General features: G+C 43.9%; 1 protein-coding gene across 4 annotated transcripts in view; it reads right to left on the reverse strand.

Annotated features, from left to right (window-relative positions):
- sdk2b (sidekick cell adhesion molecule 2b) overlaps nt 1–16,483 on the reverse strand; it is a 1,174,030-nt gene that overhangs the window by 415,929 nt on the left and 741,618 nt on the right. For all 4 annotated transcript variants that reach the window (XM_072483445.1, XM_072483444.1, XM_072483443.1 and 1 more), the window contains 3 exons: nt 4,581–4,771; nt 2,213–2,296; nt 705–899 (listed from right to left, as the gene is read on the reverse strand). In XM_072483445.1, coding sequence (XP_072339546.1) covers nt 705–899; nt 2,213–2,296; nt 4,581–4,771 — 470 coding nt within the window. The remainder of the gene's footprint in view (nt 1–704; nt 900–2,212; nt 2,297–4,580; nt 4,772–16,483) is intronic.

Here is a 16,483-nt window from a genome sequence, read left to right on the forward strand (position 1 = left end):
TTGTTTCCAAATATATTTCATGATAGCATTTTTATTTGTGGTAATCTGATGTTAATTTTATCTGATATATCCTGTATATTATCCAATGACCAATAACAGAACAAATTTGATTATACACAACGACAGGATAGAATATCCATGATCCCATCCTACAATTGTAACTATATGGTCACCAAATGTCCCGGCACATTTTTATTACAATTTTCTTAAAGTTGAATACCACCGTGTCTCTGATTTCAGTCAGTCTTCTACAGGCTCCCTTGGTCTGCACAACTTCGAACCCCCTCTGTACGGACTGACCTTCAAAACAACGGCCTCCTGTCTGCCGCCCATTGTTGTCTGAATCTCCTGCCAGCTGAATTTTAATTGGCTACAGATGGAATGATCACTGGGGAGGTCCCACCACCCACCTATACAGCTGCGTGACCCGCAGTGTAGGAATGTCCACTCATTTGTTTTTAAATGAGATTCACCCCAAAGTTCATGGTATCCATGAAGGACGCAGGTGCTCCTAAAGCCATACCAACCATCAGTCCCCCCCCCCCCCCCCCCCCCCAAATTCTTCTGAAGTTGAAATAAAATGTTAAGGTTAGAAATTTAGTTTTGTACAATTGGCGCATCACTCATCAATTCACGAACCTTAAATAAGATAGAGGGTAAGAGAGTGGAAGTTAGCAGAATAGCTTAAACGATTATTTACTTACTGGTAACAGCAAGATAGGTGAAAGTTTGCACTTCACCAGCATCATTTCTAGCAAAGCACTGGAACATGCCAGTGTCATCAGGCATCAGTCCATTGATCTGCAGGCTGCCATTGGATAGCACATTGTATCTGGGAACATTTAACCTTGTGATCAGTGTTGCATCTTTATACCAATACATCACTGGTAATGGAACACCTGCAATCACATACATAAAGCAATGCAATCTTTAATAAACATGTGATGCTTGAATAAAGTATTTCTAGGAAACAGGCTTAGTATGCATTGTTGGTATCCTTTCATGTGCACCATGATCTCTTCTTTGTGATGTTGTCAATAAATAAAGTATACAGCAGCCATCAAATCCAACAAGACTTTTGACAGAATTAATTTAAATCAAAATATTGAAAATATTCAAGTTGTAAAGTTGAACAAATAATATTTAGTGACTGGAATTGCTGTTTTCACCATTACCTTCATCACAAACAGCATCTCGACTGCTTTAGAAATTGCTCAGGCCTTAATCATTCAGTGCCTATCTGAACCGGCCAAATTTATATTCTCTTAATGTCATTCCACTTTGCATTCTCTGCTCCTCCCAGATACAAATGTTGTGGGAGTCTCAATGCATGCTTCATGGCAGTAACACATTCCAACAGAATACATTAAGGAACAGCGGTATAGGAGTGTAACATGTTGTGATTCATCCTCGGGGATAGAAAACGGATTTGAAGGAAAATAATAAATTGATCCCACAGGTGCCAACTCAAACTTGGAACATAGCTGCAAGGATGCTGACAGCCAACCAGGGCATTGACAAAGAGACTGTTCTTCATGTCTGACATGGACAGTTAGCATCAGTGGGTTATTCAACTATAATAAATATTGCTGCTTACCCTATTCCTGCTCACTTCTGCTGATGTCTACACTTGAGCTTCCGAGAAAGGATCAATGGCTAACATTTGGAAATTTTAACTTTTGGTCACTGTTTCCCTGTTGGCCCCACGGGTTTGAACCAATTGTAACACCCCAATTCCTGCACTGGTTAAATAATTTAATTCAGTAGAAACAGGAAAGGAAACCTCGAACCTCCTGGTCCATATGGTTCAACAACCCGGAATCTCCTATGATCCTACTTAGCGATTTTGAGTGTTCTTTATACCTTAAAATGAAAGAAAACTGCTACCGAGCAACAGTTATTGTACTGGTAATTTGTTTCAAAAAAGCACCACATTTCTCAAACCAACGCAATAAAGTTACAAAAGGGCTGAATTTCATTTCTCATCTACATGCACAGGGATCTGAGGAAGCGGAATGTATCAACTTGGTGAACTCATTTAAAAAGAGTAACTCATTCACAGGTGGAGTGATCACTCAACATCAGGGTCTCCAGGCAGTTGCCAGGAGAAAGAACAGAGAACAAAATATATTGCATCACTTAACATCCAATCTCTACTCTACATAATCCTCCAACTAAGTTTCACAAACAGTGGGTTGGCCGTTCACTTTACCTCGAGCCTGACAAGGAATATCCACCACTTTCTCAATCTCAACTGTAATGTGACGCTCTGGTTCCAGGATTAGCTGTGGTGGCTCTGCAAGAAGAGAAGGACTGACTATTAATAAGCAGAAACACAAATTCTTGAGCCGGATGACTATATTTCTGTTTACCTCCTTGAAGAAATGTGAATTAAAACGCAGTGGAAAATTTATCATTGGTAAAATCTGAAGTAACTTTCCTTCAATTATTCTGAGGAGTTATTTCAAAGTATTTTCAAACCATATCCTCCCTAATCATTTGACGTGTGTTAAGATAAGCTAGTCAATTTTCCATCCCCTTGAGTTGAAATGGTTTCTGTATTGGCCAAATCAGTAATCAGCAATATTTATCCCAATTGTAAAGAGAATATTGGGGTCCAGTGTCATGGAAAACACACACACATAATATGCTGCGATAACAGTGTTACAACTGTCTAACTGATTACTCTATTGTCACTATAAATTTCCATAGCTACATCTCAGTACTACTGTACATGATCACTGCATCGTACCGAATACCTATCTGCCACCTGGAACATTTTCCCCACCATCAGCTTTAGTGTCTTGGGTTTAAACAAGCCAACAGATAAAGTTAAGTGCATTCCTTAAACTAAGTTTTACAAGTAATCAGGGCTATTGATATGCAGTTTCTCCGCAAATATGCACATTTTTGTGGTTTGGAGTTGGAATTGTCATCAGCACAATGCTATATCTACACCACATGGACTGCAAAAGGTCAAGAAAACGGCTCACCGCCACCTTCTCAAGGGTAATTACAGCTGGGCAATAAATACTGGCCTAGTCAGTGATTATAGAATAGAATCGCAGAATCTACAGTGCAGAAGGAGGCCATTCGGCCCATCGAGTCTGCACCAGTTCTTGGAAAGAGCACCCTACCTCAGCTCACACCCTTACCCTATCCCCGTAACCCCATCCAACCTTTTTTTGGACACTAAGGGGCAATTTAGCATGGCCAGTCTACCTAACCTGCACATCTTTGGACTGTGGGAGGAAACCGGAGCACCCGGCGGAAACCCACGCACACACGGGGAGAAAGTGCAAACTCTGCACAGACAGTGACCCAAGCCGGGAATCGAACCTGGGACCCTGGAGTTGTGAAGAAACTGTGCTAGCCACTGTGCTACCGTGCCCCCCATATCCAAATTTCCAACAATGCACCTGTCCGGCTCAAGTGTTAGATTACCAAGTCACTACAGAAGATCCAAATTGTCATCATCAAGTATGATAAGAGCTAACTCAACCCCTAAAAGATCATCATCGAATTGTTTTTTTTATAGTGCAGAGGGAGGCCATTCGAGCCATCGAGTCTGCACTGGCCCTTGGAAAGAGCACCCTACTTAAGCCCACATCTCCACCTATCCCCTTAACCCGGTAACCCCACCTAACCTTTTTGGACACTCAGGGCAATTTAGCATGGCCAATCCACCTAACCTGCACATCTTTGGACTGTGGGAGGAAACCAGAGCACCCGGAGGAAACCCACGCAGACACGGGGAGAACGTGTGCAGACTCTGAACGATGAACGAAAGAATAAAAAAATCTGCAATAAAAATGCAACTTGACTTATTCAACAAAGAATAATCAGTACTCCTGATGATGCAATGTGGTTTAAGTTTCATAATACTGTGTCTCCTCTAACTCACCATGAGCAATGATGTGGAGATGCCGGCGTTGGACTGGGGTGAGCACAGTACAAAGTCTTACAACACCAGGTTAAAGTCCCAACAGGTTTGTTTCGATGTCACTAGCTTTCGAAGCGCTGCTCCTTCCTCAGGTGAATCCTCTATTCCTCTATTCACCTGAGGAAGGAGCAGCGCTCCGAAAGCTAGTGACATCGAAACAAACCTGTTGGACTTTAACCTGGTGTTGTAAGATTTCGTACCATGAGCAATGTCATGGTAGATCTGCCATAGATACAGCTTTTGACAAAGAAACATTGAAAAGGAACCATATTGCAGTCCAGTCAGAACAGAAACATCAGTCTGCTGCAGCAATGTGATATCCTTGCAGATTCTGAGAGAATTCTGAACACTTGTATCTGACTGGAATGACAAGAAATAAAGTGAGTGGGAAACTATGGGTAGAATCTGGGGTCTTTAAAAAAACAGTGACAATAAAAATGATAGTAATTATAAAAAATAAAGTAGTGGTTTGTTCCTTGAAGTCAACAAGCTTCTTAACCCCTTTCAATGGTTGATTAAATACATCAGCTTGATTCGGAATCCAGGCATGTAAATATTCTGTGATCAGACCTGCAGAACGTTTTGTAACCATTATACAGGTGCTTGTTATAGATCCAGGAATTTTCCAGGCACTCACCCAGCACTGACAAGAAGGCCCCTGCATTGACTGAAGGAACACTACTGCTTCGGAGAATGGCTTCGCATTCATAGTATCCAGCATCATGCAGTTTCGGGTTTAGGATGGTCAATTTCCGGTGGTAATCGCTGAATCCACTTCTCAATGGCACCCCATCCTTCTTCCAGACAATACTTAGCTTAATTAGTGGCCTGAAAAAAATAATCACAAAAACGCAAAGATGTTTCTCACGCTGTTGATTTGTTCTCCTGGTAGAAAGCCTATTGTAATTATACACAAATGATCAAAAATTCCAGGCGGTATCGTCAGACATCACCAAACACAATCCAATCCTGATCCTACAATCAAGGTACATCAACAGTGTGAGCACTGACTGTACCAAGTTACCTAGGTTACCATTCCAGGAGATTGATGAAATATAATGGGCGGGATTCTCCCCTAGCCGGCGGGGCGGGCGATCCCGGCGCCGAGGAGTGGCATGAACCACTCCGGCGTCGGGCTGCCGGGAAGGTGAGGAATCCTCAGCAACTTCAAGGGCTAGGCCGGCGGCGGCGGGGTTGGCGGCAACCGGCGCCGAAGGGCGTCCGCCGGCCGGTGCGAGTTGGCGCATGCACGGGAGCGCCAGCATGTGCTGGTGTCATCCCAGCGCATGTGCAGGGGGTGTTCATCTTCGCACCAGCCATGGCGGAGGTCCACAGCAGCCGGTGCGGAGGGAAAAAGTGCCCCCACGGCACAGGTCCGTCTGCGGATCGGTGAGCCCCAATCCCGTGGGCCAGGCCACCATGGGGGCACACCCCGCGCCCCCCTGAGGACCCCGGAGGCCGCCCGCAGAGCCAGGTACCGCCGGTAAATACCAGGTCTAATTTACACCTGCGGGACCGGCCTAAAACGGGCGGCCGCTCGGCCCATCGCGGGCCGGAGAATCGGCGGGCGGGGGGGGGGCGCTGCCAGTGGCGTGACCAATGGGTGACCAAAAAGGTTGCAAATTTATATCAGTTCTGCAATTGCTAATAAGTAGCAAATCAATTTTAAACTGTGGGCAGCATGGTAGCATTGTGGATAGCACAATTGCTTCACAGCTCCAGGGTCCCTGGTTCGATTCCGGCTTGAGTCACTGTCTGTGCGGAGTCTTCACATCCTCCCCGTGTGTGCGTGGGTTTCCTCCGGGTGCTCCGGTTTCCTCCCACAGTCCAAAGATGTGCAGGTTAGGTGGATTGGCTATGATAAGTTGCCCTTAGTGTCCAAAATTGCCCTTAGTGTTGGGTGGGGTTACTGGGTTGTGGGGATAGGGTGGAGGTGTTGACCTTGGGTAGGGTGCTCTTTCCAAGAGCCGGTGCAGACTCGATGGGCCGAATGGCCTCCTTCTGCACTGTAAATTCTATCATGATGATGATGATAAACCTGTTACATCTAAATAAATAAGGATAGGTCAATTTTACTGTGGGCTCGGGTTAACGGAAATGTGTCGTGCGTGTTTAGCCAGGTGTTTCCAAGCGCTGTCAGCATCGCGAATAACCTGCTATTGAATGGGATTCTGCTTCATTTCAGGGCCCCGGCTAGGAACTCCCCGCCGAGGCCACACTTAGTTCCATTTCTTGCACTAATGAGCTCTGCTCGCCAACTCACCAATAAGGGGGTCATTGCACTCCACCTCATATGGGGAGGGCACCCTTGGGCCCAATCTCCGGCATGGGAATGATGTCACCTGGGCACCTTGGCAGTGCCAGCCGGGCACCATGGCAGTGCCCCCACCAACCTAGCACTGCCAGGGTGGCATCCAGGTGGCACTGCCCGGGTGGCACTGCTGAGGGTACCAGGCTGGTGGTACTAAGAATACAGTTGTAAGTTTTGATGGGTTAATTAGGCAACAGTAATTTTGATACCTTCAAAAGCAGATACACTGTGGCATTTTTGCTATTGTCTCCAGTAACAAGTGATTTTCTGTCATGATATTTTGCTCTTAGTTTGAGACTGGTGAATAGTACATATGTAGGAAGCTGATGGGCCTTTGATACCCAAAAGTTTCACTGTACAGATTTACATTCAAATTAGTCCATCAACAGCACATGTGCAATGTGATCATAAAATGCTGGGATGACAGGACAAATTGCCAACTTTGCATGTGGGACTTCAATATCTTCAACTTCTGACATTACAAATCACAGATGTGTATGACACTGAGCCATAACAGCGATGACATTATGTCAACAAGAGAACATGCCCAAATCATATTGCTGTTGTTGCAATACTAAGAACATTCAGATAGGTGGAAAGCACTAGGATCCAGGGAAAAAAGGCTTTTCTAACCATCCATTTAACAAGATCCAGCAGTTATAACTTTATCTGCCTGTTGGCTGTCGGAGATCCAGGCTAAGGAGGGCTTAAGCGTGAATGGCATTCAACGCAAAATCAGCCTGGATGGGTTGTAGAACCATATTACTGACTTACATGACTCTGAGAAATGTCCCAACACCATACTTCTTTTTAGAGTATAATACGGGCAATTGAACTCTTACTGAGATCAATGAGATAGATAGACAGAGTCAGACAAATGGACAGACAGACACACTCACAAAGAAGAAAAGAGGAACAGAAAGAAGGTAATACACTTTAATTATATCATGCCAGGAGTCAAGAATAGGCCCCACAATGAAAAGTTAGTGCTCAACAAAATCCCCTTTGTCCTGTTGCTTTCCCACACTGAAGTGTGCCTGATAAACCAGCAGGGCTGGTTTAGCTCAGTGTGCTAAACAGCTGGTTTGTGATGCACAACAAGGCCAGCAGTGCGGGTTCAATTCCCGTACCAGCTTACCCGAACAGGCACCAGAATGTGGCGACTAGGGGCTTTTCACAGTAACTTCATACTTGTGACAATAAAAGTATATTATTATTATGAGTTAGATATGGCGTTATCAAGCCAACATCACCTGCAGTAAAACAGACCCCCATATTTCCAGGTGTTTCAAAAACAAATTATTAACCTACACCTCACAGCAAATTGCAGAGTGTAAGAACAAATTTCAATAAAATTATGTTATAAATTTCAAGGGAGGCCTTTGCGACATTTTTCAAACATTAGCTTATGTTCATATGATTCTCAACTCCTATGCGACTGCACTCAAATACCTACAAAGCTTCTTATGTACACACTGTAAGTCAAACACTAACACAGCAGTTATGAATGCTCAGAGACAGAACAGCTTCACAGTGCCCAGTCTCTCAGGTACTTCAACTAATAATATTAGTCACTTGTAATAAATAGCTGCCATATCTGGAATGTATACTTTGTCATATTCAGTTTTGTCCCCTCATGTGTTAAATTTACAAATTATCTGCTGATTTTGCAATAACTTTTTAATGCATGAAGCTCTCAGCAATTCTCTCTCTTCCTCTCTGCTCACTCCCCCCAATTCTGATCGAAGCCAAAGGTCGTAGTACACATGGGTACTAACGACATAGGCAAGAAGTGTGATGAGGTCCTGCAGAAGGAGTTCAGGGAGTTAGGCAGTAAACTAAAAAGCAGGTCCTCTGGGGTTGTAATCTCAGGATTACTTCCTGTGCCACGTGCCAGTGAGGCTAGAAGTGGGAGGATGGTGCAGCTAAATACGTAGCTAAACTGGTGGTGTAGGAGGGTTTCAGATTACTGGATCATTGGGATCTCTTCAGGGGCAGGTGTGACCTGTACCAGAAGGACGGGTTGCATCTAAACTGGAGGGGCACCAATATCCTGGCTGGGAGGCTTGCTGGAGTCACTCGGGAGGATTTAAATTAGCATGGCAGGGGGGGTGGGAATCAGAGCATTAGCTTAAAAGGTGTAATAACTGAAGGGGAAATAGAGAACAAAAATAAAAGCACAACAACATCACCCCATCTGCTCAAACACAGTTGTTTGAAGTGTATCTGTTTCATCGCCAGAAGTATAAGACGTAAGGCAGATGAACCTAGTGCACTTATTCGTACTTGGAACGACGATGTTGTCACTGTCACAGAAATATGGCTAAAGGAAAGGCAAGTTGGGGGGGAAGGGAAGTGTCAAGCTATGGACAGTATAATGGTTAATGGAGATCAAGGCAGCAGGTTACGTGACAGGTTATTATGTAGAGATATGGGTTCAAAGACAAGGAAAATTAGGAGAAAGGGTAAGAGGAAAAATAAATTGCGAAAGGTTACTGATCAAGGTGTTAGGATTCATAACAAAGACATAAAAAACAGCATAAGTGTACTTTACCTGAATGCTCGTAGTATACGAAATAAGGTAAATGAGTTGATGGCGCAAATCATCGTGAATGACTATGATTTAGTGGCCATTACTGAAACATGGTTAAAAGATGGTCACGACTGGGAGTTAAATATCCAAGGGTATCAGACTATACGAAAGGATAGAATGGACGGTAAGGGCGGTGGTGTAGCTTTGTTGTTTAAGGATGGCATCCGGGCAATAGTAAGGGATGATATTGGTGCTATGGAGGACAAGGTTGAATCAATTTGGGTGGAAATCAGGAATAGTAAGGCGAAAAGGTCACTGATAGGAGTAGTCTATAGGCCACCAAATAGTAACAGGATGGTAGGGCAGGCAATAAGCAAAGAAATAACGGATGCATGTAGAAATGGTACAGCTGTTATCACGGGAGATTTTAATCTGCATACCGATTGGTTTAACCAGGTTGGTAAAGGCAGCCTTGAGGAGGAGTTTATAGAATGTGCCCGGGATAATTTCCTGGAACAGTATGTAATGGAACCTACAAGGGAACAAGCGGTCCTAGATCTGGTCCTGTGTAATGAGGCAGGATTGATTAATGATCTCATAGTTCGGGATTCTCTTGGAAGGAACGACCACAATATGGTGGAATTTAAAATACAGTTGGAGGATGACAAGGTAAAATCAAACACTAGTGTTTTGTGCTGAAACAAAGGCGATTACAATGGGATGAGAGAAGAACTAGCTAAGGTAGACTGGGAGCAAAGACTTCATGGTGAAGCAGTTGAGGAACAGTGGAGAACCTTCCGAGCGATCTTTCAGTGTTCAGAAAAGGTTCATACCGACAAAAAAGAAAGACGGTAGAAAGAGGAAGAATCGACCGTGGATATCTAAGGAGGTGAGGGAGAGTATCAAATTGAAGGAAAAAACATACAAAGTGGCAAAAATTAGTGGGAGACTAGAGGACTGGGAAGTCTTTAGGGGACAACAGAAAGCTACTAAAAAAAGCCATAAAGAAGAGTAAGGTAGACTATGAAAGTAAACTGGCTCAGAACATAAAAGCAGATAGTAAAAGCTTCTACAAATATATAAGACAAAAAACAGTGGCTAAGGTAAATATTGGTCCTTTGGAAGATGAGAAGGGAGGTTTAATAATAGGAGACAGGGAAATGGCTGAGGAGCTGAACAGGTTTTTTGGGTCAGTCTTCACAGTGGAGGACACAAATAACATGCCAGTGACTGATGGAAATAAGGATATGATAGGTGAGGACCTTGAGATGATTGTAATCACTAAGGAGGCAGTATTGGGCAAGCTAATGGGGCTAAAGGTAGACAAGTCTCCTGGCCCTGATGGGATGCATCCCAGAGTGTTAAAAGAGATGGCTAGGGAAATTGTAAACGCACTAGTGATAATTTATCAAAATTCACTAGACTCTGGGGTGGTCCCAGAGGATTGGAAAGTAGCAAACGTGACACCACTGTTTAAAAAAGGAGGTCGGCAGAAAGCGGGTAATTATAGGCCGGTAAGCTCAACTTGCTGGAAAATGCTGGAATCTATCATTAAGGAGGAAATAGTGGGGCACCTGGAGGGAAATTGTCCCATTGGGCAGGCGCAGCATGGGTTCACAAAGGGTAGGTCGTGTCTGACTAATTTGGTAGAATTTTTTGAGGACGTTACCAGTGCAGTAGATAACATGGAGCCAATGGATGTGGTATATCTGGATTTACAGAAAGCTTTTGACAAGGTGCCACACAAAAGGTTGCTGCATAAACTAAAGATGCATGGCATTGAGGGTAAAGTGGTAGCATGGGTCGAGGATTGGTTAACTAACAGAAAGCAGAGAGTGGGGATGAATGGGTGTTTCTCTGGTTGGCAACCTGTAACTAGTGGGGTCCCTCAAGGATCAGTGTTGGGCCCGCAGTTGTTCACAATTTACATAGACGATTTGGAGTTGGGGACCAAGTGCAATGTGTCAAAGTTTGCAGACGACACTAAGATGAGTGGTAAAGCAAAAAGGGCAGAGGATACCGGAAGTCTGCAGAAGGATTTGGATAGGTTAGGTGAATGGGCTAGGGTCTGGCAGATGGAATTCAATGTTGCCAAGTGTGAGGCTATCCATTTTGGGAGGAATAACAGCAGAATGGATTATTATTTAAACGGTAAGATGTTAAAACATGCTGCTGTGCAGAGGGACCTGGGTGTGCTGGTGCACGAGTCGCAAAAAGTTGGTGTGCAGGTACAACAGGTGATTAAGAAGGCTAATCGAGTTTTGTCTTTCATTGCTAGAGGGATGGAGTTCAAGACTAGTGAGGTTATGCTGCAATTGTATAGGGTGTTGGTGAGGCCGCATCTGGAGTATTGTGTTCAGTTTTGGTCTCCTTACCTGAGAAAGGACATATTGGCACTGGAGGGAGTGCAGAGGAGATTCACTAGGTTGATCCCAGAGTTGAGGGGATTAGATTATGACGAGAGGTTGAGTAGACTGGGACTGTACTCATTGGAGTTTAGAAGGATGCAGGGGGATCTTATTGAGACATATAAAATTATGAAGGGAATAGATAGGATAGATGCGGGCAGGTTGTTTCCACTGGTTGGGGAAAGCAGAACTAGGGGGCATAGACTCAAAATAAGGGGAGGTAGATTTAGGACGGAGTGTAGGAGGAACCTCTTCACCCAAAGGGTTGTGAATCTCTGGAATTCCTTGCCCAGTGAAGCAGTTGAGGCTCCTTCTTTAAACGTTTTTAAGAAAAAGATAGATGCCTTTCTAAAGAATAAAGGGATTCGGGGATATGTGTACGGGCCGGAGAGTGGAGCCGAGTCCACAAAGGTCAGCCATGATCTCATTAAATGGCGGAGCAGGCTCGAGGGGCCAGATGGCCTACTCCTGTTCCTAGTTCTTATGTTCTTATGTTATTGGCGGCTGAACGATATAGATGCTTGAAGAGAGATAGAGGGGGATGTAAAAGGGGTGGGGGAGTAGCATTACTGGTTAAGGAAAATATTACAGCTGTACTGCGGGAGGACACCTTGGAGGGCTCATACAATGAAGCAATCTGGGTAGAGCTCAGGAAAAGGAAGGGAGCAATCACAATGTTTGGTGTTTATTACAATCCCTGCAACAGCCGGCAAGAGATAGAGGAGCAGACAGGGAGAGAGATTTTGGATAGGTGCAAAAGTAACAGAGCTGTTGTGGTGGGGGATTTTAACTTCCCCTATATTGACTGGGACTCAGTTAGTGCTGGGGGCTTGGATGGCATCGAATTTGTAAGGTGTATCCAGGAAGGCTTCTTGATGCATTATGTACATAGTCCAACTAGGGAAGGGCCAGTACTGGACCTAGTATTGGGGAATTAGCCTGGACAGGTTTCAGGTTTCAGTAGCGGAACTTTTTGGGAGTAGTGACCACAATTCGGTAAGTTTTAGGGTGCTTTTGGATAGGGATGAGGGTAAGGTGCTAAACTGGGGAAAGGCAAAATATTATAACATTAGACAGGAATTGGAGAATTTGGATTGGGTGCAGCTGTGGAGGGTAAATCAACATCAAACATGTGGGAGTCCTTCAAGTGTCAGTTGATTATGATTCAGGAAAGTCATATTCCTGAGAGAATGAAGGATAAGCATGTGAAGTTTAGGGAGCCTTGGATAATGAGTGATATTGTGAACCTCGTCAAAAAGAAAAAGGAGACATTTGTACGGTCTAGAAGGGTGGGGAAAGTCAAAACCCTTGAGGAGCATAAAGAAAGTAGGAAGATACTTAAGCGGGAAATTAGGAGAGCTAGGAGGGGTCATGAAAAGTCCTAGGCAAGTAGGATTAAGGTTGGAGACTTGGAAAATGGAGTTTAATCCAGACAAATGTGAGGTAATGCATTTTGGTAGGTCTAACATAGAGGGGAACTATACAGTAAATGGCAAAACTCTTAGGAATATCGAAAGTCAGAGAGATCTGGGCATACAGGTCCACAGATCTTTGGAAGTGGCAACACAAGTGGACAAGGTAGTCAAGAAAGCATATAGAATGCTTGCCTTCATTGGACGGGGCATCGAGTATAAAAACTGGCAAGTCATGCTACAGTTGTATAGAACCTTGGTCAGGCAACACTTGGAATATTGCACACAATTCTGGTTGCCACATACCAGAAGGATGTATAGGCTTTTTAGAGGGTGCAGAGGAGGTTTAACAGGATGTTGCCTGGTCTGGAGGGTGCTAGCTCTGCGGAGAGGCTGAATAGACTTGGACTGTTTTCATCAGAACGACGAAGATTGAGGGGCGGCCTGATAGAGGTCTACAAGATTATGACAGGCATGGATAGAGAAGATGGGCGGGCACTCTTTCCCAGGGTGGAGGGACGAAACATGTTTTTTTACACAAGAGGGTGGTGAGTGCCTTTAACGCGCTGCCAGGGGAGGTTGTGGAAGCGGATACATTAATGGTGGTCAAAAGGCATCTTGACAAATACATGGATAGGATGAGTATAGAGGGATATGGCACTAGGAAGTGCTGAGGGTTTTGGCAAAGGGTGGCATTATGACCGGTACAGGCTTGGAGGGCCGAAGGGCCTATTCCTGTGCTGTATTGTTCTTTGTTCTGACATGCAACGCGAAAATAAATTGTGCAAAATCAGTAAATAGTTAAAAGTGATCACAGGTGGTAGGAGTCCTGAAGTTGGTGGTCATTGGACTCTGTCCATGCTCACACAAGAAGAATGGTCACTGAGACAGTTATGCTGCTGCCCAAAATACACTGCTCTATCGAGGTGACAATAGTGAGAGCTTTCATCAGAAGCCACTGGATATTTCACTCACATGAAATTTTAATTTGCAGGCAATAGTTCAATTTTCGCTTTGGTTTCATACTGTCGGTGATTTGTGCAACACAAAACAAGTTACGAACAATTTGTAAAATTGCTTCCAATTTGATGTGATTGTAATTTGTAATAAAATACATTGGTGATGGTGTGTATGCTTATGTATGCTTGCACGCAAATGGCTCAACAGCTAAATAGGTTGATGTGGTCAGTACTCAAAGTCAATTCTCATGAACTTGCCTTGTACTTGATATGCTAGTCACATTTGGTTCCTGTGAAAAGGTTAACAAAACTCATGTGAGGAATTTTTGCAAATCCCCTGTGTGATATTCACCTATCTGTTCAAAGAGACAGATATTAAAGCAGGAATTCTTTGTGGAATACATTGTTTGTCAATGCACTTTCGCTATAATTAACTTATATTTGCGCAAAGAATTACACATTATCAAAGGGTAACATAGAAATAAACAGGGAGACTGGGGATATTGAGAGAGAGAAGTTGTAAATTGCCCCTCAGTGCCAAAAGGTTAGGTGGAGTTACAGGGACAGGCAGGGGTATGGGCTGAGGTAGGTTGCTCTTTCTGAGGATTGGTGCAGGCTAGATAGGTTGAATGGCCTCCTTTTGCACTGTAGGGATTCTTTGATTAAATTTTTTTTTTAAAGGGACGGCACGATGGCACAGTCACAGCAGCAGAGATCCGGGTTTAAATCTAGCCTTGGGTGACTGTGGAGTTTGCATGTTCTCCCCGTGTCTGTGTGGGTTTCTCCCAGGTGCTTAGGGGTTGAATTCATGGTAAGGAAGAGAGGTACCCCGAATATGCCAAGGTACCTGTAGAAAGGGTGTTCGACAAATTGATGCTGAAACTCCCAAATCAGTTAAACTCACTCATTACTGCATTCATAAAAAAAGTGCTTAAATACGATTGGTAGTTCCAATCAGCTCATTCTGCAACATGAAATCAATAAATTTATTTATATTTTGGGTTCTGAGAGATCTGACAGAAGGCTGACTGCACTGATGAAGTGAGTCTCTATAAAACCAATTGAAAGCAAATTAATTGCCACTCCTCGACTGAAACAGTTTCAAGTGCCTCTTAATTTAGGTTAATAATATGTCAGGAAAGAACTTAGCTGGAGAGATGTGGATGATCAGTGTTATGAGTCAAATTTGAATCGTCTGCCACCCTTTTTCTACTAGTTTCTGTGGAAGGATAAACAAAGTTCGCCTGGCGAATTTTTGCAAAACCCTAGGGGCGACACTTGTCCTACTTGTACCTACTTGTCCAAATTGTAGATACGAGGACAGGAAATGCTGTGGACTCTGTTTTTCCTGATTCACATTCCAGCTGCAATTCACATTGTTTGCTGGAGGGAGATGGGGAGGAGTTTAAGATGATTTTCCATTCATACAAGTTTCTAATTTGTATCTAATGAAAAAGGTACTGGAGAAGGTACCAGAAATAAGCGCTTTAACTATCTGGAAACACTAGGTTCTTTTATCGAGAAAATGGTCGGATCTTTGAGATTATGAAAGGTTTAGAAGGTGTTTTCACTTGTGTGGAAGTCAACACTAGTGTCTATATTCCTTATCCAGAGAATAGCTAGAATGCAGAATATGCTCCCACAAGCAGTAGTTGAGATGAATAACATAGATGTTATTTAGGGGCACTAGATAAACATATGAAAGAGAAAGGTGATGCCGATTGTCTTAGAAAGGGGTGGGAGAAGGATTGTGTGGAGCAAAAGGACTTCCATAGTGTGCATTCTATGTACTTCTGTGATTTCCCTTCAAAAGATTATTTTATGAATTCTTTCATCTCCCCTGAGCCCATGATAGATTTGTGACTCCTCATTGAAAACAATGAGAAAACTGGGTCACTTAAATTAAACTGTGCATTTGCATTGGCCCAATTTCCTTGCTCTGACATGTTGGGCTGAATTTTCAGGAAGCTATGGAGACTCCACGGAGCTTTAAAAATGGGGGTTGGACCAGGATTCTGAAGTCCACCCGTCCCCCCAACCCTCCCCCCCCATTTCGATCAGATCCCTTTTTTGCCAGTAATGAAAAGGAGATAGAGTATGACTCACACGAGGGAAAACCAAGTTCAGCAGGGCTATTTGAACTTTGTAGAGTTCAAACAGACCATATTTTTGCTGTGGAAATGGCCTTGTCCCACAGCACGGGAAGCACAAATTTATAGGGGAGGCATAAAGGGAAAATAAGATCTGTAGAACTGTGAAGCTGTGGCGATGTTTGTGACCCCAGCTTTTTAAAAATATAAAAAAGGCCGGTCTGTATCAGGGAGAGTTAAAAAAAAAATCTGTTCCAGCAGTTACAACAGCAATTTTATTTATTGCATCTCAACACAGCTCCTGGTGGATACTGGGTGAGTTTGCATGGAAGGTGTAAGGGATGGGGAATTGGTGGTCATGAGTTGACTTGAGAACTATAAAAGGCCATGAGGTGGATAGCAGGCATGAGTTAGCATAGGTGGAGCATGGAGACTGGGTTGCGGGGGGTGATGCAGTCTCAGGGGTTAGGGCTAGAGGACATGATGTTTAACAAAACAACTGGGACAAAGTCCCAGAGAACTGAGGCAGGCCTTTTGAATAGACTGTCTCGACGCTCAGAGGCCCCTCGGGCCACCTTCGATCAGGGGCACCAGGCTTAATCCATTCTGCACCTGCCTCCCTGGGGTGAAAACTGGGTCTGACAAGTGACTTTTCACCCCAAAGTGGATGCGGCGAGGTGGGAAATTTCCCGACTCATCGTATCCGACTTGGGAGCGGAAATCCAGCCTGCTGCGTTTGTCCAGAGAAAAGAGAGTGGAGGTCAGTTCACCATGCTTCAGACTATGCTCCTGCCACAACGCAGGGCAAAAAACACAATTATTTGATT

Source organism: Scyliorhinus torazame, chromosome 18 (genome assembly GCF_047496885.1).
Source record: "Scyliorhinus torazame isolate Kashiwa2021f chromosome 18, sScyTor2.1, whole genome shotgun sequence".
NCBI classification, from domain to species: Eukaryota; Metazoa; Chordata; class Chondrichthyes; order Carcharhiniformes; family Scyliorhinidae; genus Scyliorhinus; species Scyliorhinus torazame.